Here is a 25522-nt window from a genome sequence, read left to right as displayed (position 1 = left end):
AAAAAGATGACCTGAGCTAAATATCACCACCAAGTCAGTATTAGAGGGGTTTTAAAGCCTAATAAATATGTGTTACATACCCCAAAATCCTCCAAAACAGAGGGGAATCCACGGCTGGCCATGTTTCCACCTCATCACCAACACACAATTAGTATTTTCTGTTATTAAAGCAGTTGACCAACCATCTGACACCAGCAATACCCGACTGAATAACGACGCTGCTACAGGAGATGTTGTTTTCTAACACACTTGAGAAATGTGTTAAGAGGCTGCTCTGTAAATCCATTCTCTGTTCAAACACAGCAGTGAAATCCTCTCTCGCCTTAAGGTGAATTTGTCTTCAGGAGGTGACAGCTACAACGAGCTCTCAAGTGGGGAACTGAAAGCTTCCTCGTGGTGCAGGGTTTTTTAAGATTTTAATGAAATCCAGGAGATAACAACATGTGTGACACCTTCCTAATCCTGCGCACTCAATACAGGGTTACTTTTGCAGCTCTAAGCTTCAGGTACGTATTTTTTTTATTCTAGGGGGTAAGAACTTATCACTAAAAAAATGCACTAAATTCCTTGAAACACTTTTAAAAGCCTACATGTTACTAAAAATAGGTATAAATACCCATACACACGCTGTTCTCTAGAAGAGAGTATTTTTGAGGAAATAATTGTAACTTCACCATTCAGAGGGAAGAGCAATCGTCCTTCCTTTGTGCTGGAACTGAATCTGTATGTGTGCAAAATAAATACAGATGTCCAGACTCGTGAAACCATCATCATCATAGCAAACGGGGCAGGGGGGGAAGTTATTGAGAAAGTCTCACTGAAATTCATGGAGCTGCAGCAAGAATTGATCCTGATTACTTCTCTGTACTTAGCTGTAATTAAGTATCATCTCCAAAGGAATGTTCCTGTTAGTAACCAATGCCAGGCAACCTCAAATCTCCTGGTAGGGGGTTAAATTCTTACCTGGTCATGCTGACACAAATGAGGAATTATGTACGTGGCATTCCACAGAAAAACACATTCTTTGGCTGAGGTGAACTCATAAAATTACTTCCTCTTGATGATGCTGGCAACTCAGGGCAGGTATGAGACTGTTCCCCTACAAGAAGTCCCCAGAAGTAAAGAACCTCCCTCAATGTGTCTTCCCAGATTACCAAAGATGAACAACTGAGCAAATTCACAAATCTAAACTGGAAATTTTCGCCTTGGTAGGATGCAAGAGTTCAGATAACGCATGTAGACAAAACCCAGGCTCAGATCTAAGGATCTTCAATAGGTTCACTACATAATGAATCACAACATAAAATATAATCACAAAATAGTGCCACGATTCACTTGATTTAAAAAACATATACGTATGATTTTTGTACATAAAAATTCTTTAAGATAAAGTCATTAAGGTATAAATATAAATGAGAAACTGGGTGCCTACCTCCCACCCCAGCCATTAAAAAGGAGATATCCAAACAGGCTTATTTATCTCCTTGGTCCCAAATATTTATGTTACCCTGTATTTGTTCCTGTATCTAACCCCCGTGTATTTGTACTAACCGAGCTGAATTTTGGTGTTCCAGGCAAATTTCAGGGAAACATGGATACTGATGATGACACTGCACTGTCACCTCGTTGTTTGTGGTGTTAGGAGGTTCAGAGTCGTGGCAGGGCAGCGAATGCTCTGTTTGCTCTCCCATTTCATGGTCCTCATCATCAGCCCCTGTCTGAGGCACTGAGGAGGGGTTTGGAGGGACCTTTTCAGCAGGGAGGAAGCAAGGCAGAGACAGCTCCAGAATCTGGGAGCAGCTGGAGTGCCCAGCCAAGGGAATGTGTGGCTGTAGGATACCCCAGTGACCCCCGGGACAGGACTGTGACAACGGCCTGGGGCTGTCCCTGACAGGAAATCCTGAGCGCAGTACAGTCTGCAGGACCCTGTTCAAGTAATCCTCCTCCTTGTTTACAAATGCTAAATTAAGGTAGAAAGTAATGGATGTTGAGAATTTTCCCATGTCAAATAAAAATATTTATTCCCCTTTACATATAAATTCCACATTTTGAGGGCTGAGTGCTTCTACTCTTCTGTTTCAGGGTATGACAAGTGAAGATCACAGAACAAAGGTGAACATTTAACAGCTCTTAAACCTGCTGTTACCTCTTTCTGTTGGTTTTTCCTACTGTGTAAGTCTCACTTAAATTTAAAAATGGGCTGTGGATGCAATTATCAAGCATGTCTTACCAAAAGTGTCAAAAAAATCAATGTAGCTGTGGGCCATATTTTGTAAATCTTACACAGAAGAAACGGCTTTTCAGGTTGTTATGACCCTGAACAAAATAAATTATGTGCTTTCATTAATTCCAAATGACTGGCAAACAAACTCTGCACCAATGGAATGTGAAGGACTGCACTCTGTATTCCATGTCCACCAATGACAAGTAATGGAAGATAAAAACATCATCTGAAAAACCAGAATCTGGATGCATTTCACACGGATGTGGCACGCACTGGACTCTGTGTGCAACTGACAACTGCTGAATGTACAAAGTGAAATCTGTGGTTCCATCTCAGCTGCTCAGACTCTGTTTCATACTGCTAATAAAATGGGATTGGGAGAGAAGCCAGGATGGGTGGTAGGGAAGTTCCTTGTAATCTGGCTGTCGGTGGCAGCACCACCAGGCAATTCCCCAAAAATCAACAGCTGTCAGGGGAGGCTACAGAAGCAGTGCAGGGTAGGGAGCAAACCTGTGAACAACCACAAGTACAATGAGAAACACTAATTGGGAACAGCAGCAGCTCCCACGGGGCACAGATTCCCTCGCAGGCAGCGGAGCACGGCACAGCCAGATGTTCCCCACGGCTGCTCCAGGCACCTGAGCTCCAGAGCTGGACGTGCTCTCTCAGCTGCAGACTCCAAGAGCTCTGTTTGTCACGGTCCCGACCCCGTTTGCTCCCTGATGCGTGCCGTGCCTGGGATATTCCCGGGATGAGGATGTTCTGTGGGGTGGGGAACACGGGGGTGGGCCCTCACCAGGCTCTGCTGGAGAAGGTGGTTCCCAGGTGAAGCAGTCTCAGCCCATACTCTGACTGCCACAAGCTCACACCACGTCCCACAAGCATTTCTCTGTGTTTATATTGCATTTTCTGCCCCACAGACAGTGCAGATTTTCTAAAGATAGGTTCAGTAGATGCAGCAGCTCGGCTCTGGCTCGTGCATCTGTGTGCAGCCTCACCAAGGGCACAGGCACAGCAGGCAGGACATGAGCCACTTCAAGGGCCAGTGCAGTCACAAGTGGGTCAGGGCTGGGTGGTGCTGGGGAGGCATTACCATAACTGCAGCCAACTCCCACCATCATCAGTGCTGAGTTCTGGCCAGAGAAAGGGCCATGAGCAATCATTTCCACACTGCCATGGCTGACCAGCCAGGAAGGATCCTTCACCTTCATCCCCAGGGAAGTCTGCAGCAGCTTCATCACAGTCTAACCACCACCAGTCCTTCAGCTCTGGGCTCTGGAGAAGTGACAGCAAACACCAAAAAGGGATGACATTAAAATCCTTGCAGCAGTTATGCCAGACCCCAAACCCTGTGCTGGGGGAACCAACAGAAAACACTTCTCCACACCTTGAGAGAGACCCCAGGACATCAGGGACCCTCTGGACCAATGAAGGGTGTCAGCAATGGGCTGAGCCCCTCTCTCTCTGCACAAATTTTCATTGCAAAGCAAGTGAGGCAGCAAGGCAGACAGGTAACAAAAACAGGGAAAGGTGAGTCTCAGATGAACTGAACCACGAGCTTCAAAGGAGGAGGTAATGGTTCTGCCAGTTCCCCATCTGATCTTTGTAAAAGGAGGATGGGAGAGGAAAGGCTTCCTTTTCTCTTACCTTTCAACCGAGTCAGTGTCTGTGCTCTGCTCGGGTGCCAGCTTTGCATAACTCAGAGGCAGATTCAGGCCCACAACTGGGCCTACAGTACTGAGCCACAGTATGATGTAATTTGTGTGTCTAGGGGGAAAAAAAAGACAAAAAAAGAGCCATAAACATATTATCCTGGCTTTTTCTGAACTGCAGACAGACTCAACAGTCACAGCTTCAGATGGGGCTATTCCTTCATTCTTCCTATAGCAAATATATTTTAATGTTCAGGTCTGAAGTGACAATACAGAAATCTCATTCTGCTTGGACCAAGGAAGTAGTTTTGGCCATTTCCACTCTGCAGCTGATTGACTTCACCTGCATTGCACAAAGCTTTGCAAGGCCCAGCAGTGCCCCTCACCTGTGGTGTTTCTGTGAGCTACCCAGCACAGCAGAGATGAATTCATTGGTTCGGCAGGGGTGCAGAACAAAGAAAGGCTGCCCGAGGATGGGGTGCTCCTAAGGGGGAACAGAAGTTGCTCTGTTACGGAAGGAAAGAACAGAAAACTCATCACATGCATTTGGAAAAGACAAGGCAAGGTGCGATCAGCCCCTGATGCAACTTTTCTCACTTCCGAATCTTAGCTCACATTGCTCTTCCTATGACAGTCATGACAAATTAATATATACTGTATATATTACACATCATTCATACATATTGTCTCTTAAAAGGGAAGCAAGACCAGGAACCAGGCTATTGGCACTATATTAGTTAAAATCTAATGGTTTGAGAAAGTATCTCAAAGTTACAGTACCAGCATTAACCTGGCTGCAGAGCGGCAAAGCTACTGTGTAAACCAAAGTCTGATCAAATGTAACACATACACCCATCCCCTCAGGAGAAAAGGTCTCCAGCAACCCTGAGCCCTGGTATCTTCTCAGGCTGGTGCTGGGAGATACACGTGGTTCAGTTTGGAGAGGGAGCAAGAAGGGAGAAGGAAGTGCTCCCAAGGTGGCTTTAACTTCCACTACGTGGCATATCCTCGTTTTAGGCTAAAAAGAGTCTTAAAGCAGTTGTTCTCCAAGAAGCCCAGTCAAAACTGTCCTGAGGAAGAACAGAAACTCGTGTTTTGACTGCTGAGCTTGGAGTCAGACACAGTCCCTGCCACAGGGCTGGCTCTGCTGTTTCTCGCCCCGTCACTGTGGACATGGCACGGCTGCACACTCAGCCCAGGGCTCCACAAAGCTTTCACGTGATCCACATCATTTCATGTGATGAGCAGGACAAATGTTCTATCTCAGAGCCACAGCAGTGATCCCATCAGCTCCTGCACAGGACCAGCATCTCCCGCCGCCTCGGCGTGTCCCAGGGAAAGGATTTTCCTTCAGTGCTGCCCAGGCCACCAGCACAAGCAAACCCCAGCTCATCCCCACACACGAGGAGCAGGGAATGCCACACTGGTCCTCTGGCAGGGATGTCCCCTGTCCAGGCTGGCACAGCTGCAGCCGGACCCCTGAGCTCTGAGGGGTTGCCTCAGCTCGGGCTGTGTTGGGGAAGATGAAACAGGAAAACCTTGGAAATATGATTGCCTGACAAAAGATTTTGGGAATATGAAAACTACAGGCAACATCGAAATGAAAGCCACTTTTGAAATACCAAGTCTTAGTTACTGAACAACTAGAAAACAATGGTATGGCCACTGAAGTAATCCCCTCTTGATGGAACAATACCCTCTGCTTGCAGGCAGGTCCAAGGGTCAGAGCAGACCCTACTAGCTCAGCAGAAGGGGTCCAAAGAGTAGTTTTTAGAAGTTAAGATGTAACACTCTATGGTAATATAAGAACTCTTATAGGCTGTATGTAAATGCTATAGGATTTGTATCTTGTATTAGATTGGTTAGTGACAATTAGAATATTCAGTACAGAAGATGATTTATTGTATTGTAACCAGGACTTCAGACATTCTCTATTCCTCTCTTCCACTTCTACTCTTACTTCCACTCTTGCTCTTACACTCTCTCTCTCTCTCTCACCCGTTTACTCTCTTGCTCTCTTGGGCCTGCTCAGAGCTGAGTCTGGCAGCTCTGAGCAGTGCCCCAATACCCACGCCCTTTGCAATAAACCTCATGTGTCCCAAGACCTGCCTATAGAGATCTCTCCATCCGTCTCCGTCCCGACCGAACCCGCCCGTAACCTACAGGGCTGAACTGCTGTCATGGAAGAGAAGGCGCTCACAAAGGCTTCCTGATACCCAGGAAAAACTCCTCCTGCAAGCAAGAAACACAGCCTGGAAAACCAACCAGAAAAGCCTAGAAACAAACCCCGAATCCTGCCATCTTCAGCAGGTAGCACGTGTTCAATGCTATTAACTATTAAACAGGGGCTCTCACAGCTGAAGGACACTTGGTTCTGATGCTGAAAATGTTCTCATGAGGATCAATCACTTCATGTCTAAGAGAACTTGAAAAAACTTCCAGAAGTGTCAGAACATACAAAAGAGTGTTCAGAAAGCTTTGTTTCACACTGCAAACAGGTAACTTGCATAAGAATGCTACCATACGCTGTTGTTAAAAGTGAATTGATGCACTTTTTCTTTGAGAAAAAGTAGTATTTTGAGTTAAAATCCCCTTTTCATATCTGCTAGCTCAAATTCACTTAGGCCTCCAAATGATTCCATAAAACACATGGATTGTGACAATGGTATTCCTTAAAGATAGCTAAAAAACATGTATAGTTAAAATAAAGAATATTTAAGTAAGGAAAGGTAACAAAAAAAAGTAAATTGTGCAAAAATTTCAGCCACCTCCCTTAAACAGGAGAAGAATGCAAGAGGCAGCACACTCCCAGAAAGAAGAGAGAAGTAACCTGGGTTTAAGTGACTTAGCTATTTGAACACGGCATGAAGATAATTCCCAAAGCTGAATATTCAGCCTGAAGTTATTCCCAACCATCCTGACCCCCAGTATTTGATTCTGCCCTGCAGGTCTTGCTTCAGGAGAACACCAGCGAGTGACACACGGAGGCCAGACCTGGTTTTTTAAAATAGCTTATTAGCTTTACATTCTACATCTTTCTTCTTTTAGTCCTTCCCCTTCTTACAGCATGACAACAGAGTGACACTGAAACCATTCCCAAACTCAGAAATTCCATGCTACTCAAAAGACAGGAACATGTCACACACTGACAGGAAAGCCACAAAAGTACAAGAGATCACAAGAAATCCTGAGCCAAGAGCCATTAAGGAGCAGCCTTTAAAAAGGAAAAAGGCTGAGGTGGGGAGGAGAAGCTTGTGGAGCATCAGGGAAAACACTCTGAGAGCATCAGCTGTGATTCAGTCAAAATCCTGCCTTCCAAATCCTGTACACAATGGCATCCCTGTGAGGCTCTGATGTACACTCAAGGTTAAACCACTGACACAGCAGCTCTGAGGAGGAAGCACGGGGATGCTGCCAATAAAAATGCAGGAGTTATCAAAACCCTGGATGATTTCAGAATTGCTAATGGGCTACAGAGCCTCTCCCTGCCAGGCTCCAGCCCGGGGCTGGCCCAGGAGCCCCCCTGCCCTGAGAGAGAGTGGAGTGTCTGCAGTGGGATGAACCCCAAGTCCTTCTCAAACACTGTCAGAAGTGTGAAAATAAACAAAAGTCTGTGCTGCATCAGCTTCATTAGCATTGGTTCAGTATCTGCTGCAGTCCCTGGCAGAATGATGACACTCCACATGCACTGAAATGCATCCTGAGCAAAATATTAGGGCAGCAATACTACCCTTCATCTATGCTGGTCAGTGCCAGTTACGCCAAAAATATTAAGTCCTACTGGGACTTCATGAAAAAAAAAAACCCAAACCAGTACAAACAATACATAAGAATCATCCCAACTTCTAGTTTACAATTAATCTTTCTCCAGTCAGTCATGCACCAGAGCAGTGTGAGAGTTTCAAGCCAATTCCCACAAGCACTCGCTGGCATTGTACTGCAAGAACCCATTTGCAGGTTGCCCACAACTCTTCTGGGCAGTAAAGCTCTGACACACAGTTCATTTGAAATCAACAGCATTATTTTCTTGGATCTGTCTATGATTTTGGATCTATCTACCTATGAGGCTGATTTATAGCACTGCCTGTTCAGCACCATACACTGGAATCCTTCACACATCTGCATATCCCTCTGAGTCGGACGCAGCTGGGATGGGAAAGGAATACTTCCACTGGCAGGAACCAGCTCCATTGAATTTGGAATCTCAAAATGTTGCTTCATTTATTTTCTGTAGGAAGACCTCTCTCCCAGGTGACCTCAGAAAAAGATGTGTGAGGATGTTCTGTGCCTGATGCTGTAGCTGCTGCTTCAACTCCTTCCATCAAAAAACATGGAAGAGAGAGATGGAGGAAAGACATGAAATGTTTCAGGGGGTAGTTTGAAAATGGATGAGAGTCCTGGAATGGTTTGGGTTGGAAGGGACTTACAGCCCATCCAGTGCCATCCCTGCCATGGCAGGGACACCTCCTACTGTCCCAGGCTGCTCCAAGCCCCAATGTCCAGCCTGGCCTTGGACACTCCAGGGATCCAGGGGCAGCCACAGCTGCTCTGGGCACCCTGTGCCAGGGCCTGCCCACCCTGCCAGGGAACAATTCCTGCCCAAGATCCCATCCAGCCCTGCCCTCTGGCACTGGGAAGCCATTCCCTGTGTCCTGAAGCTGGTTTGCTCAGGAGTGCCGCCCCAGGCTGAGTTTGAGCGAGCGCTGGCAGCACACAGCTCGCTGCTCATTGTCTGTGCAGGTACAGCCCTCCCTGCACAGGTGCTGAGCTGGGAAATATCACAACACAGATCTGAGCAGTGGCAGAGACTGGGCAGCTCCCAAGCACAAGTATAATTACGACTAAACTTCCATCACATTGGATTAAGTCATTTTATCAAGCAGTCTCCATGTCAGATTTAAACCAAAAATAAACATTACTTCAGATAACGGGTAATTGTCTGTAGGTTTCTGTACCGTGCTCTGCTGCTCTCCTCCCCAGCCAGCAGGAATTTTGTTGTCAGTGTATCTCTTGTAACAGCACCATTTATTTTCTCTGTCATAACTGGAGCTCTTCCAGAGGTAATGGCTTCTATTTTCTCCAGTGCTACATTAAACTACCTTCAAGCATCCATCACAACATTTATGGTCTCTCCATTGATGATAGTGCAGGGGATTTGTGCCTGAAACTGCCTCTTCTCTGACCTGGTTTGCATGATGTTGCTTTGCAAAAATAAATTCACTCAGGGGTGTCAAAGATTTCATGCAGGATCCTACCAGCAAACACCACAGCCAGTGCCAATTGATTCCGGACATCTTCCCAGCGGCATCCAAAACCCCAGTCACCAGGTCAGAAAAAGAAGGCAGAATTAATAAAATATGTCCCACATAATCTCTTCCATTTAGGAAAAGGAAATAGTGATGCAATTAATAAAGAGCATACAAGTTTTTCCCTTCCTCACAGTTTTTGACCACATTCACTGAAACAAAAGGCTGGGTTCAAGTAGAAATTCTTCACTCAAGCTCATACCACAAGTAATTTATGTTCTTGATTTCATGGTCTATCTTCTTTTTCATTCCTTATTTTTATACACGTCAATAATAACTTGCTTGTTAATGAAATCCAACTCTACACATTCAGAAAGAAGGCAGGAAGATTTCTCTCTTCAGACTGACCCCCAGTCCCACAACCAGAACAGTAACTGCACACATGGAACTTCGAACGTGTGGAACTTGAGGTCAAGGGGATTTTCCTCTAACAATGGAATTACTACGATGGAAACTCTATTACTATGGAATCACTATGCTGCAAGTGCAACGTTAAGGAACTGTAATCATACAGGGAACTTTTATAATCCTGACAGAACGTGTAAATCACAGTAATAAAGCTGTTGGTAGCACAGTAATTGTACAGGGCTTCTCCATCCTACTGACTTAGGGTTACACTGAATATTGGGAAGGAATTGTTCCCTGGCAGGGTGGGGAGGCCCTGGCACAGGGTGCCCAGAGCAGCTGGGGCTGCCCCTGCATCCCTGGAGTGTCCAAGGCCAGGCTGGACATTGGGGCTGGGAGCAGCCTGGGACAGTGGGAGGTGTCCCTGCCACGGCAAGAGTGGGATGGGATGAACTTTCAGGTCCTTCCCTCCCAAAGCAGCCTGGGATTCTGCTACCTGGGACAGATAATGTATTTATGGTCACTGACTTCAACTGACACCCAGAAGCCGAGTCACCCTACTGGCACAACTGAGACAAGTTTCCCCGACTTTGCCATAAACAACAGAAACCCCACCAAATGCAGAAGCTGAAGATGGAACAACCTGCCCTGCCTGCGACAGGTGCTGAGGAGTGACCAGGCAAGGGCCACTGCCACAGCTCTCCTGCTTTTCTCAGACAGTCAAAGCTGATCTGCACTGGCACCGAGCAAGGGAAAGCACGAAGGGGCCCTGATGAGACAAAGAAGTGCAAACTAGCACCAAAAAGCAGATTTCTGTGGTTACTGAGCCTTTTTGTCGGAAGAGGCAGCAGAGTGGTTCCATTTGCACTCCAGCTCTTTGCAGACGAGCAGTTGCAGTTGCCCCAGTGATTTAACATCCCTGTTTCCCGTGTGCTCCCAAAGACACGCAACCAACTTCCGTGACAATTTTGTATTAACACTTTTACTACTTCCAACACCACGCAGCCAATTAAGCTGGATCCTGTCCTTCTTTCATCAAACACAAAGTGCAAACCAAAAAGGCAATTAAATGGCTCCGTTTTTCTGAGGAAAGCAGAGATGCCTTGGCAAATCCTACATCACAGAAATATAAGGACACTTAACACAGCCAGAATTCCTTTGAGATGAACCACGCCTACCACTTTGCATCTGCTGTTTCAAATCCATCATGGATCCCAACGAAGGTGCCTTCCAAACCAAACCATTCTGTGATTCTGTAATTCATATTTTATGCCCCAATTCTGCCTGATTCTAGAATATTTACAGCTTTGAAGAGGTGGTGATTATTTTTTACGTTTTGTGACTTTATTGTTTTTTTAAATAGCTAACAACACAAGATCCCTGAAAGGCAGGAGAGGTAATGCAGGACAAGCAAAACAGTAATCAAGAATAGCCAACACTGCTGATCTATAATTATATATTTTATATATATATATAATAAGGTTTGAATTATTAATTTTAAGAACAGGAGGAATCAAAGCAGTAGGTGACATCCAGGCATGTTTCTAAAGCGTAACAAGCTTCTTTTAAGGCTTTAAAGCTTCTCACAAGCACGTAACTTATGCATTTAGGGTTTTTCAAGAAAACTTTATACTTAAAAATTGGCAGGTCCATAGTTATATTGTCAAGAAATGGCATCTCAGCCACTTTCCTAAGAAAATAAACAGATGATTCTTCTACCATGCTTGCCAAAAGTAGATTAATTCAGTTGTCACCATTTTTGTTATGTAGCATATAGTCTTAATTAATTACTATTTAAAATCTGTTCTTAAGTTATGAGATTCATCTAAGGTGCAAAACTGAACGATCCAACAAGCTGTGGAAGTATGGAAAAGACACTGGAGACAGATTTCCTACCCTGATTAAAAAATGATAAGGGGGGGGGGGGGGGGAACAAAACCCATACTGCCATTTGACAGAAGTGGCCTGGAAGGGTTCATCCCATAATCCCAGGCATTCCAGAGGGTGCTCCAGCAGTGCCTCCTGCCTCCCCCAGCAGCAGGCTGGGAGAGCACAGGCCTGGGCTCCCTCTGTGGCTCACTCCCCCTGCACTGCTCCAGCAGATCTGCACCAAGGGCAGTGGAGGACACACTCCTGCCAGGTAATTTTGCACCCATTTATGGACAAGTGGCCTCATGGATTTGTCTAAATGGTTTTGAACTGCTGACACCACCCGTTGCCACCACTCAAGAGCGCAGGTGCTTAGGTATAAACCCCTTTCTGTTAGCACAGATACCCAACTTCCATTCCAGTGGCACTTAAAATGCTTTTTTTTATTAATAGAGTAAGAATAAAATATGGTTTCCAATGCCTTGTGGGCACTCCAGTGGCCTTTCAAACGGACCTGAGTGTGCCATATATGATCCTCACCCCTTTCATATTGTGCAATCAGTGTTGATGTGTAATTTAGGATTTTTCCATTCGGGGGGAATGTTCAGTAGACAGATTCATTCCAGAGGTCATGGTGGGGGGAAGACAGAACACCAACCAACCTCAGCTTACAAGGAGAAATGCCAGACCAGGCAGGCAACGTGCTCTTACAACTTACTCCACAAATCTCTGCTTGGAAAGCTCTCTGGAAGCAGAACCACTGATAGATAAATTATCTGTAAATGCAATGCACGGAACTGAAACAGATTTTCCACAGAAGAAAATAATCAAGAGAATCAATACTATTACATTGTAATTTGTTCTGTTAATTATGAATCAGCGTGGAAAATATTACTGAATCTTTATTTCAGAATAACTCAAGTAACAGTAGTAGTGGGACTTGAAAGTCTGTCCTGAATTATGCCCAAGAAATTGGCAGGGATCCTCATACTGCTTTTATCTCTACATGAAAATCATTATAGAAGCCTGGAATGGTTTGGGTTGGAAGGGACTTACAGCCCATCCAGTGCCACCCCTGCCATGGGCAGGGACACCTCCCACTGTCCCAGGCTGCTCCCAGCCCCAATATCCAGCCTGGCCTTGGACACTCCAGGGATCCAGGGGCAGCCCCAGCTGCTCTGGGCACCCTGTGCCAGGGCCTGCCCACCCTGCCAGGGAACAATTCCTTCCCAATCTCCCATCCAGCCCTGCCCCCTGGCACTGGGAAGCCATTCCCTGTGTCCTGTCCCTCCAGCCCTTGGCAATTGTCTCTGTCCAGGTTTCCTGCAGCTCCTTCAGGCCCTGCAAGGCCCCAGTGAGGTGACCCCAGAGCTTCTCCTCTGCAGGCTGAACAAGCCCAGCTCTGGCAGCCTTTCCTCCCAGCAGAGCTGCTCCATCCCTCTGCTCATCCTGGTGCCTGCCCTGGCCTGGCTGCAGCAGCTCCAGCTCCTTCCTGAGCTGGGCCCAGGGCTGGGGCAGCTCTGCAGGTGGGGGCTCAGCTGAGGGGGCAGAGGGGCAGAATCCCCCCTGCCCTGCTGCCCACGCTGGGGCCCAGCCCAGCTCAGGGGGTTTGGGGTCCCAGCTCAGGGCGTTTGGGGTCCCAGCTCAGGGGGTTTGGGGTTCAGCACAGGGGGTTTGGGGTCCCAGCTCAGGGGGTTTGGGGTTCAGCTCAGGGGGTTTGGGGTCCCAGCTCAGGGGGTTTGGGGTTCAGCACAGGGGGTTTGGGGTCCCAGCTCAGGGGGTTTGGGGTTCAGCTCAGGGGGTTTGGGGTCCCAGCTCAGGGGGTTTGGGGTTCAGCACAGAGGGGTTTGGGGTTCCAGCACAGAGGGTCTGGGGTCCCAGCTCAGGGGGTTTGGGGTTCAGCACAGGGGGTTTGGGGTTCCAGCTCAGGGGGTTTGGGGTTCCAACTCAGGGGGTTTGGGGTTCCAGCTCAGGGGGTTTGGGGTTCCAACTCAGGGGGTTTGGGGTTCCAGCACAGGGGGGTTTGGGGTTCCAACTCAGGGGGTTTGGGGTTCCAGCTCAGGGGGTTTGGGGTTCCAGCTCAGGGGGTTTGGGGTTCAGTTCAGGGGGTTTGGGGTTCCAGCTCAGGGGGTTTGGGGTTCCAACTCAGGGGGTTTGGGGTCCCAGCTCAGGGGGTTTGGGGTTCCAACTCAGGGGGTTTGGGGTTCCAGCTCAGGGGGTTTGGGGTTCAGTTCAGGGGGTTTGGGGTTCCAGCTCAGGGGGTTTGGGGTTCAGTTCAGGGGGTTTGGGGTCCCAGCTCAGGGGGTTTGGGGTTCCAGCTCAGGGGGTTTGGGGTCCCAGCTCAGGGCGTTTGGGGTTCCAACTCAGGGGGTTTGGGGTCCCAGCTCAGGGGGTTTGGGGTCCCAGCACAGGGGGTTTGGGGTTCCAGCACAGGGGGTTTGGGGTTCCAGCACAGGGAGATTTTGGGTTCCAGCTCACGGGGTTTGGGGTCCCAGCTCAGGGGGTTTGGGTTCCAGCTCAGGGGGTTTGGGGTCCCAGCACAGGGGTTTGGGGTTCCAGCTCTCCCCCACAGCACCCCCAGGGCTCCTCCCTGGGCTGCCCTCAGGCTGCTCATCTCCAGCCTGTGCTGGTGCCTGCAATTGCCCAGACCCAGGCGCTGCTGAGCTCCATGAGATCCCCACGGTCCCAGCCCTTGACCCTGGTCTCCACCTGGACATCGACTCATTGACCCCAAGTCCCCATGTGAGACCACCCAGCCCATCCCTCACCCACCAAGGGGTTCATCCACCAAACCCATGGGTCTCCAACTCGGAGACAAGGATGTCCTGTCAGACAGTGTCAGGTGCTTTGCATGAGTCCAGGCAGACGCCATCAGCTGCACATCTGGCAGCTGCTTGTCCACTAAACTTCTGTATTTACTCTACATTTAGTATTAGTTCATTATTTGGTCTTTTCCTTCTATGAAATCAGTTGGACTAGATTATTGTCCATGAAGTCTTATGGGGAAATGCATGACTAAACTGTAGGGCAGCTCAACATTATTAATTAATGGCTAGTTTTAAAATAAAACCTCCTTGGTAGCTTGTATAGCTTGTTTTAAACCCCAGGAGATCATCACATCACAGAAGATTTTAGTGGGAAATAAATACCCATCCAGCTTTGCCATCCTTGTATTTTCCCCCTGTCAAACAGCTTTCCAATCTGTACTGGTAAGACTCCCTTTTCTCAGGAAGTTGTACTAATAATTTTCCAAAAATATTAGCAGGGGATCCATAGCAACTGTTGATACGACTCAAAACCATTAAGAGCGATCCTAGCAACCTTCTGTTAAGAAATACTGTATACAGCCTCCCCCACTCAGCAAAATCCCACAATATGGCAAGAAAGATTTGTATGTCTAAGAATAGCTACCTACACACATTTTTCAAACTGACTGAGCCGTAATGATTTAAATCCTCCCTATCACATTTTCAGCAAAATGTGCCTCTACAACACTGTATCAATGTGTTCTGTTCAGAGTTTTGACTCTTCCTCCTTTTTTAAATCACACTGTTAACATCCCTGACATTTTAGAAATAATGTTTATTGATTTTTCTGTTAACACTGCTATAAATTAAGTGATGTAATGGACAGGATTACTGAGGTACTACAAAGAATGTGTTCTCCAGATTCTTAACTCCTGGTTGAAAAAGACTCTGGATTAACTCAGAAATAGGTGCAGCTCTGTGCTGTGATTTCCATAGTTTTGGTTTGGTTGACTACTTTTGGATGACAGAAGGGCCATATTAAAACTACCTGCCAAGTATCAAATGACAGAAGGAAAACACCTTGTTTAGATGAAACTGAGAAATGAATGGTAGACAAAAAACAAATGCAAAATTCCTGGTCAGTTACAATTATTCAGAAACTTAGGATACAGTCAGTATCAGAATGGTCTGAGTTACTTCATCTGCAGCAACAATGAATTACTAAACCAGGAAAATGCTGATTTTTTGGTTGGCAGATCCAGAACCAAGGTGTCACAGAGGAAATGTGTCCCCTCCCATGGCGGGGAGCACTTTGGTAGCAGAAGTAATTGCATCTGAACAGCACTGGTTAAAAAGGAGTGGGGGATGTATGGACACGTGCTCTGCAGCTTCCAGAGTCCTTTGGAATCCTGACTCACAGATCAATTTTTTAGGCTATTTCTGCAGGATCTTCAAGTCACCAAGTTTTGTTCTTGTTTTATGGGGTAGTTTTTCAACCCTTGAGCCTCCTGTAATAATGCAATTCGATTTCTACCCTTGGATGTTTGATTTTACATTCCATCATCACCAAGCATTGATTAAGCCTTAGCACATACACTTGATTGTGTTTACGACTTTGTTTCCTCAGGGGAAGGTCAGGCTTTATGACAACACCACTCTGTTAAAAACAAAATTGTTGGTGATGCTACTGACTGTGATCAGCTTCATCCATCAGCCTAAAAAATTCTCTTGCTAGTTTGCTTCCATACAGAAAAAAAATTAATGGACGGCTTGGATTAGCACAAGTAACAGGAATCAAAAACGGACTTGGGCACCTGTGTTCATAGAACTAACTACATTAATACTCAGCTTCATCATAGTCCTAGAACATTTGTCAGAGTGCTGTCTCTCCCTCTGTTGAAGTCCTTCTGCTTTATCTACACTTTTACACTATCCATCAGCGCAAAAGAATTATGAAGCATCAGTAGTGTCTTTACCCTTTTTTTTTTCAATCCCTTATTCCACTATTGTTAAATTTCAGAAGGTGCCTGAGAAAGGAATGGGTCTCAGTTTACTTCCTAATAGGTGATTGTACCCATCAATCCAGCACCATTCCACACACACTGTGGAAAAAAACCGGATGTGAAGGCTACACCAGTGCCCTGGGTCTTGAAAAAGGCACTTCAAAACAGGTGTAGAGCCCTCAGCCACACCAGGATGAAAATTCAGGCCCTGACAATGTCTATCCCACATCCATCCTAACAAAAAAAGCCTTTCAGTCTTGTATTTCAAACTCCACAGTGAGGACCCAACACACAGTCTGAAGTTCTGGCTATAACCACAGAGTCACTTTCTGCTGCTTCACATCTCCCACTCATCTTCAGAAAGATTTCCAAAACGATAAAAGGTCAAATGCAGCCTCTACAGATGAATTCAGTATTAGCTATCCATTTGTTTTTTTTAATTCCTGGTTCTTACACCACACACTACCATGTCACAAAATATGTTCACCTTAATATTTGGGAAGGTTTCTCCTCATTTGTCTCATTTCTGCTCTCCACTCTCTCTTTTCTGTTTTTTTTAACTTTTTCTCCTGTTCTTGTGGGGTTTTTTTCTCTCAATTTACCTCACTATTTTAGCATTTGACCATGGCACTTTTGGGCTGCTGCCTTCTTAATTGGGACACTACATCTGCTATTTATTGCATTCATTACACACAGAAGGCCCAGTAAGTTTGAGCTGTTTAGATGACACCACTATGTATTTGTGTATAACCAGTATCTTACATACAATTAATATAAATATTATACCTCATACACATAATATATGTTAATATATTATTTAAATTACTAATATAAATAACTAACGCTAAAAAGCACCCACCAAGTTACAAGTAAACAATTCAGGAGATGGGGCTGCAATATCTGTAATTCCACTTCTGAATCCTCCTAAAAAGAAGCTGAAAATCACAGTTGGCAACGTTTCTGGAAGGCAACAGTAATCCATAAATACTCCTTAATTTTCCTGTCATTGCAGAATTAAGCCACTTCCAGCTCACACAGATCTTACCAGGTGTGCTAAATTGATGTCATTATAAGTCATCAGGAAATACCCACAGAGACCTGTGGCAACATTTGGAAGTTTTGTTAAACAGCTGTGTGTTCTAATTGATTTGTATTATTTAAAACAGCTAAAGCAAGTTATCTCCGGATGTAGAGAAGGGATGACTGAAGACCCCAGGGAGATTTAACTCACAAGAAAGCCAATCACAGGAACTTCATTTGAGCATTTTAAGATTATTACTAGAGGAAGTGCAATTAAATCATCACCATTTATCAATTATCATTTTAAAATACTATGCAACCTTATCATGTTAATTTATTTATGAGGAGGTAACTAGTTGACTTCTGCTTTTTGCAGTAATCTAGTCAGGGAAAATATCTCAAGACGCTTTCCCTGGAAATGAGCGTAACTTCCCACCGTAATCAAAAGTAACTATAAAAGATCAAATTTTACCTAAAATTTGCAAATGTCACGTATCTTCACTCTCTGGAGCTTGTCTCAGTTCCTGAGATGTATTTTATTATAGATGTATTCTACCACAGAGAGCATACACCAAAATATAGTTGTATCAGAAACGTGCACAGGCCTGGCACCCACATTTCATAAAATACATGGGAAAAAAGTCCCAAAAAGTCAGTAAGCCTTTCTTTTCCTGGTCTGCCAATCACAGTGTAAATCAGCCCTAGTTAAAAGTTAAGGAACACGAGTAGAACCCTTGGCAAGCTCAATTTTTCTTCCCAGTGGTGGAGTGCTTGTAGCATTTAAAATTTGTATCTCTTTTGGATTAAAATCCTAAACCTTTTTACTCTGCTGCTCATGTGTACTGAGTGCTCAAGCCTGATTTGATGAGTTTGCCCAGTGACTTGCATTATAGGATCTGTCCCTGCAGGCAAAGCCTAACCCACATAACAAAATGGGTCAGCAGAAAAGCAGGGAGGCAAGACAAAACTCGGCGTTTCAACTCAGAACCCTGATTCATTTGAGGGTGAAAAGCAGTCTTTTTCTTGTAGACCTGACTCTTGCTTTGATCTGAGGCTTGAAGGCCAGTTTTTATTATGTTCCATAATCTTCTTAATCAACAGAAAGTCACATTTTGCAGCTGTTAACTTTGCTAATTTCTCCAAAATGTTCTTCCTGTGCTTGCCCTGGACTCAGAGTTCGCTGTACCACCTCAGGAGAGTGTCCCAGAATCAGATTCATCACTCCACACATTTTGCCACCCAAAACTCTTGTTTTTGCAGGAATTTTTGCATATGTATCCCACAGACACCTCCAGTTATTAGATGCAGGACCATTTTCACTTTACTGTCCCTTAAGAGGCAAAAATAATCCCCGTGTGGGAGTGACCTCATTTTCCTTTTGGCTTGCACAACTCTGATTTCACACATTCCAAACATCCCATTTATGCTTTATTCTCAGTAGTGTCACATTATTACATTATGTTATTAAAACCTAATTTCCTCATCTTCATTCACAGCCAAGCCAGGTAATTAATGCTCCATGTGAAAAGTATGTATTACAAGAAGCTGCCAGCTCACAACTGGAATTCAGACAGGCACAGCAATCACCAGAACACCCATGGCTTGGTAGGTTCTCAGGAAGCTGTTACAAGATAAATAATAGTCTGTGGCTGCAAAAACAAGAACACTGCTCGTGTTCCCATGGCTCAGCACCATCTACAAACAGGCATCCTGTAATTAAACTTTGTTATTTGAATTAAGGGAGCACCTCTAGGACTCAGTGGATGTTACATCCTTGTCGTGCTGCTGTGGTAAGAGACCTGAGCGCCTGGAAACAGCTAAAATCAAAATAGGGAAGGGAAGGGAAGGGAAGGGAAGGGAAGGGAAGGGAAGGGAAGGGAAGGGAAGGGAAGGGAAGGGAAGGGAAGGGAAGGGAAGGGAAGGGACGGGAAGGGAAGGGAAGGGAAGGGAAGGGAAGGGAAGGGAAGGGAAGGGAAGGGAAGGGAAGGGAAGGGAAGGGAAGGGAAGGGAAGGGAAGGGAAGGGAAGGGAAGGGAAGGGAAGGGAAGGGAAGGGAAGGGAAGGGAAGGGAAGGGAAGGGAAGGGAAGGGCACACTGGTATCTTAGTCTGATGGGAAAAAAACTCACTGAAGAGTCTCAGTTCTTTGTCAGATTTGCATGTGAGACCTGGAGCAAAGGGAAGACACCAGAGCAGGCAGCTCAGCTCTGAGCCATGTGTCATATTAGACAGCAACAACTTATTTTTTGTTGAGAGACGATTTTTCCCTCACTCGATCCTGAGGCTTGCAAATCTATTTAAAACCAAAAATTACATACAGTCTTTTTTGGTAATTTGATTACCAGACAATTTGTGAAATGTTACACTGATATATAAGTAAGTCTGCTTTTGTATTTACCCAAATTCACAATTACTCAGAAACTGCCTGAATTTTTGAGGATTGGCTTTGGAAAAGTATTTAAAATGTGAGATACTGTCAAAGCAAGCCTTAAATGGTGAACACTTACGCATCTTTCAAAATCCAGGACTGAAGCAATTGCTGGTAAATGGCTCAGCATGACATGAGATAGACATATACATTTGTTTATTATTTTTAATTTTTTTTCCTTGTGTCCAAGAGAGGAATAAGGCCACTGAGGATTCAGGCATGTATTGCATTCCCCAATTTCATGAAGAACCAGAGGATTCTCACCTGCTGTGTAATAGTGTCCCAGGGCCCCTCCTGCAGACGAGCCTGGTAGGATGCATGAACACTTTCCCACATTTCATCCAGAGTTAAAGGCCTTCCATCTGTGAGTGGGCAGAAACAACCACCTTCAGCCAAAGCTCATAAGCATGCTATATCTTTAATACAAAACAGCAAAATTAATACTGAAAGTTGTTCAAATCCCGACTGAAGGTGCACACAGAACTACCCTAAATTCCCTGCTCAGTTTTATTCTCTGCCACCTGAGAGTAACAGCTCAGTGCTCTGATTTTAAGGTGTGAAGTGTAACTAGTTTTGTAAAGCAAAGTTTGGATAAGATGCATCTAAAACCACAAAACAATGTCATGAAGAGTCACCTAGTGTAAAGATAAGCAATTCAGAGTGAGAGAGTGGAGAAAATCTAAGTAACAAAACTCTGCAGATAAAACTACTGCATTTTGGTCTGTCCATAATGCTTTCTTGAGCTGCATTTATACAGCATTATTGCATCAGGTTTTTAGCTGTGATGCTAGAGTTATGCCAAGATATTAGTGTCAACCACTTAGAAAATAAGCATGTCTATTTTTAATGAATATCTGTTTATGGCAAACAGGGTATTTCAATACACTTTGAATAAGTAGCTTCATCTTGGCATTTATCAGGTGTCAGAAACCATCATCCTCTGATAATTAGTTTTATTCTACTGACATTTGCATGTCTGTAAAATGAAAAAAATTTATGCACACAATTAACATTTGAATGCCATGTTAAGATACAAGTTCAAACCAGCTGCCTACAGCCTCTGTTTTACTTTCTGCACATATCTATAAAAAAGCACAAAGTTCTGAACTTATATAAGCACCATCTAGCAGAATCATGTAGCAAATAAAGTGTCTGAGGAGGTAACAACATATTAATCAGCTATTCCATGCTATCCTCATGAAGATGAGACTTGTTAGACCATCACACCCGCTGTCTTGCGATGACAGATACCAGAGCTGTGCTGGAGACAATCTAACATTTACAAAGAAATTTGCTACAGCAGCATAAATTCACTTTAGAAGGATGTGTTTGCACTCACATCACCAGTGTGCAGGTGACATGAAATCCCATGCATGCCTGCAATTATGTTAAAGTCCAAGCGTAGAATCTACAGTTACAGACGTTCTAGTGCAACATCTGATTTGCCACTCCAGATTGTGCTCTGTACACCTTTCCCTGAGAATTTTCACAGTAATACTTGAGCAAATTCACGTACACGTGGAATGGATTACTCTGACTCTGTTAATCCCGTTTATAGAAATGATCAGATGTTACTGAAGTATTAGCCATGTTATAGTTAAAAATGAGTTTTGTCTTTACCTCGTGGTGAATTCGTTCTATTCAGGAGTTCCCAGATTTGCTCGCAACACAGGTGTCTATTCTTTGGGCACTCTTACCCCCTTTTTCCAGCAGTCTGACATGTTTAGCAGCCCTGTTACATATTCTTGCAACCCACTGAGACCTCAAACATCCAGCTGGTGTGACAGAGCAGTCACTAATTGTTGCTGCTGGCAACAAGAGCCCACAGTGGCACCTGCTGAGCCAAGCAGCCTCTTGCCTTTGTGCCTCTTTTCTCCCTAGATGGAGCTGAACTGGGAAGTTCAGCCAGAAAGAGAAGGAAACAGCAAGGAAACAAGCCAAGAGAAAGGGCAGGAGAGGAAGGTGAAGGCTCCAGATTCACCCATCAATGCATTTATTTATTCACCATCCACCCAAAAGGACACAGCTTGCCGTGTGTCCCAAGGCTTATCCCAAGTCCAGATGGTTTAGTTTTATTATTTAAACTGTTTTGACTACAACAAACTTTTCTGAGAAAACCCTAACTGGACAGTCAAGAAGCCTAACTCAGTCATGCCACCACAAATAAGAAATAGTTAAAAGGCAGAAGGTTGAGTGGCCTCTCACAGCAGCAAGGTGAGGCTGTCAGACCACACAGGAGCTGCAGCTCTCAGCTGGCACTTTAATTTCTGCAAAGAGCATAAATCCTTTAGGCAGAGAAGATTCCATATTCATTTTCAGAGAAAATTTTCAGGGTTCCCAAGTTGCTGTATTTTCTTGATGTTTAGTGAGGGCTTTTAGGAATTTCTGAGATTCCCAATTAAAAGCTTTTAACTATTTCTAAAATTTTCAGTTAAAGGTTATTCGACACTTTGGGTGAAATGGTGCACAAATTGTTTGAGGCTTCATTCTGATGTATTTTATAAAGAAACAATCTTAACAAACCACTGCCAAAGGAGGAAAAAAACACTCTTACAAGCTTAAGACAATGTATGATCATAGAAATTATTCTATTTCAGTTATGTCCAAAGCCACAATAAAACCAGTTCTTCCAGGATATGGTCTTTAGAGCAGCTGTGTTGCTGAGAAAGAACATGGTGCTTACATGTTTTTGAGCTCAGGAAGTAAATCTGTATTCTGGAAAGCACTTCAGTCAGGCCCAGTGTGGTTGTGAATACAGAAAGTTATGCCTTCAGGGTTGGAGGAAGTTGCCCTATCTCAGAAGCTCCCTCTCCCTAACCATGATTAGCATGGTTTTTATTGGCAGGGATTTAGCTGTCACTGAGCTGAGAGTATTTTGAGCAGGTCAGACTGAAAACCCCATTCCTTCTCTCTTCTCCAGAGGAGTGAGGGTGCAGTCCTTGTTGACTCCCATTAGTCCTGCTCTTTCTTCTCAGTGTTTAGCCACCTTTTGTGCTGCTTCCTCTGCCTTTGCAGGAAAAAGGAGACGTGTGAGATGAGCCACTATTTTCTTTACACACAGGGTGATTCCTGAATGGTGCCTGTGCTCACCTGTGGCTGTGCTGCTGATACCTCACTGTGGGTTTTCTAATGTATGGCAAGAGGGTTTTGAATGCCTGGCTTCAGATGGGGATGGTTCAAGAAAAGACCAAAGCTCCTTGACATCTTGAAGACTAAGAGAAGAGGAAAATACCCTGCTGATTAAAGAAAGCTTACTGGACCTAGCTCAGCCCATCTGGCTGATGCCAGCACTGAAGGGGAAGGATAATTGCCTATACCATCTGTCTCCAAGAGGGCTAATTGCTGACATCAGATATCAGCAGGGGTTCATGCATTTCTTCAACTACCTATTTGGTAGTCTCAGAAGCCAGAGAAAGAAAGAAGGGCTCCGTTTCCAGAAGGTATGGCAGGCACAGGGCTGATTTGGGAGAAATGAGCCTCTGCCCTGAGCTCCTGACACTGACTGTGACTTCAGCAGGTCTGAAATTAGGAATATATGCCACGTGGAAAGTATCATGAGGCAGTGAAAAATGTTTCTTATGTATATACACACCGCCTAAAAATATCTTCTTGTACCCTATAATGTTCCCAAACACCTTTCCAGACAGACTCATCACACTTAATCACTGTTTTCAACTGAAGTATTTGTTCTTGCACAGAACAAGATCTTCCCTGTAAATCCATCCCCTGAAACTACAAAAAGTTTAGATGTCTCTCAAAATGTTTTAGTTCTGTTGCAATTAAAATTTCAAACCTTACTTTACACCACCTTACGTATCAAACTTCATCTCACAAACAACAAAAAAAGATCTAAAGATGAGCTCAAGAAAGTAAGTTCTTTCATGCAATTTAGACAGCAGCAAGGACAAGCATACAATGCAACTTTTCTCTTTCTGCAGGAAGAAGTGATCTGTAATGACTGAACATAACTGCTAGCAGAGGACTGAAAACTGGATGTCTTCACTGACATAAGCTCCTGAGGATGGCAACCAAGCTGGAGATCACAGGAGAAACCTCCCAGCAACTCTACGGGGACCCTTTTTCCTAGGAGGGACTGAGAGACCAGGTAAATGGAAGCAGGACTCACATGCAGCAGGAGAAAGGCAGGATTTCATTGATTTCCTTATTCCAGAGAAGTTTGTAAAGAGTCTGCTGGAGTGCAGATTTGGACAGGCTGGCATCAGCTGCTATCATACAAAGGGAGGAAGTGAACACTGCAAAAGCCCTCAGCCGGGCTGAACAGAGGAATTACTGTTTCCCAGGTGTGGTGGGCATTGCAGACACCGCCAGGGAGGAAGCAGAGCTCTGAATTCCAGCTCCGTGCCCTGTGCTGGGGAAGGCAAGACGGGGCAGGGCTGTGGAAACACTGGGAGGATTACAGCTCACCTCCACCTCCCGCAGCCAGCTCTAATTAACACCAGGATCAGTATGGACAGGATCCCAGGGAAACCAGGAACAGCTCAGAGCAGACTTGTGAGGAACCGATCCTGTTACCGAGTCCACAAATAATGGTAGGAATTTAGACTGGGAAATTGAGGTAGGTCTCGGGGAGATTGTTCCTTGATTAGTTCAGGTGAGGAATGCAGTGAGTATTGCTGGTTGTCTGAGAAACAAAGTGAGGAGCCCATCACATGAAGACTATTGCCTCAAAGGAAAAAAACTCAGGGCATTACCTAGAGCTTTCCTCACACCAGGTTTTGGGCAAGACAAAGGATACTCTGCTCAGGTATTGCAAGTGATTGTGAGCCTGTGCCAGCTGCACACTTCCAAAAATCTCACTTTGGGACCTTCAGACAGCACAGCACAGGCAGGCCAACAGCGTGCAGGGAAGACAGGATTCTTCATTCTCAAAAGTGAGCTGCCCATAATTAAAATCAGAGAATACTAGCTGGAAACACTGTAGGTAACACACTTACTGCCAGTATTTTGTATCCTGCTCCCTTCAAGAGTCAGATACTGATAAATTTAAAAGAGAATGTAAAATGCTGAAGAGAACCCAGGTGACCTTCAGAAGCATCTAAAAAAAGCCCTTGTTTTCCATTGTGAAAGGCTCCCAAGAAGTGTTTTAAAAGATAATTGTACTTGTAGGAACAATTACAGTTCTGTACTGCAAGGGGAGCTGTTGGCACATAATACCATGATTGTGCATTAGATCATCCACTGGCTCCTGTAATATCCACTTCCAGCTATAAGGAGTCATGTTTCAACACCTCCGATTCCCTGGTGCTGACAAGCTAAACAACTTGTTTTGTCTCTGTGAGCTCTTCTCTGGTGATTAACTGCTTATGGTGAATACTAATTATATGAAAGTACAGTACAGTAGAGATAGTGTCCTACTTCCTCTACCTGAGGCACCTCCGTCCTCTTCTGTAGAGACACTGCACTATAAATTCAGCAAAAACCAAAGAGGATGACATTTTTCAAGTCCACAAATAGGCTAACTCGTCTCTCACAGCAAAACTACCTTTATCTTCCTGTCTGCACAATAAGTTCAAAGGCAAAACACTGCACGTTTGTAAATGCCTGTAATAATGCTGGAAATAAATTTGCAGCAGGATGTGTGCAAATGAGTTCTGTTTGTGGGAAAGGCAGAGCAATGTCCCCAATTCCCCATGTCCCACTCTGAAAATTTACCCCAAATCATCCATTCCTGAAACTGCACCTCAGACTAAAATATTTCCACCAGGGAGCCTATGAGAATTTGTTCTTCAATTTTGAATCTGAAGTGCTTTTTGAAACGCTAACACTGCAAAATTAGAAACCATTAAACAATATAATGCAGAGAGTGATTAAATCTACCAAACACATCCAAAGCAGCTTAAGCTACTTTTTAATTAAACAGGAAAAGATATCACTGGCAACATTCAGACATCTTTATCTAGATAAAGTTAA

At 44.7% G+C, this 25522-nt stretch overlaps 1 protein-coding gene across 5 annotated transcripts in view; it reads right to left on the bottom strand.

Moving 5' to 3' along the window:
* Window positions 1–1994: 1994 nt before the first annotated feature.
* ATG10 (autophagy related 10) overlaps window positions 1995–25522 on the bottom strand; it is a 61286-nt gene continuing 37758 nt past the window's right edge. For 2 of the 5 annotated variants that reach the window (XM_032096395.1, XM_032096396.1), the window contains 4 exons: window positions 19856–19953; window positions 4263–4360; window positions 3872–3991; window positions 1995–3499 (listed from right to left, as the gene is read on the bottom strand). In XM_032096395.1, coding sequence (XP_031952286.1) covers window positions 3487–3499; window positions 3872–3991; window positions 4263–4360; window positions 19856–19953 — 329 coding nt within the window. In that variant the 3' untranslated portion in view covers window positions 1995–3486. Of the gene's footprint in view, window positions 3500–3871; window positions 3992–4262; window positions 4383–14958; window positions 17071–18581; window positions 18788–19855; window positions 19954–25522 lie in introns of those variants that run through there. The other 3 variants (XM_032096399.1, XM_032096398.1, XM_032096397.1) reach the window with 3 other exon arrangements.

The sequence above is a fragment of the Corvus moneduloides genome, chromosome Z (genome assembly GCF_009650955.1).
Source record: "Corvus moneduloides isolate bCorMon1 chromosome Z, bCorMon1.pri, whole genome shotgun sequence".
In the NCBI taxonomy this organism is placed as follows: domain Eukaryota; kingdom Metazoa; phylum Chordata; class Aves; order Passeriformes; family Corvidae; genus Corvus; species Corvus moneduloides.
Note: the sequence above shows the minus strand (reverse complement) of the source record. Positions and strands in the feature narration are given on the sequence as shown.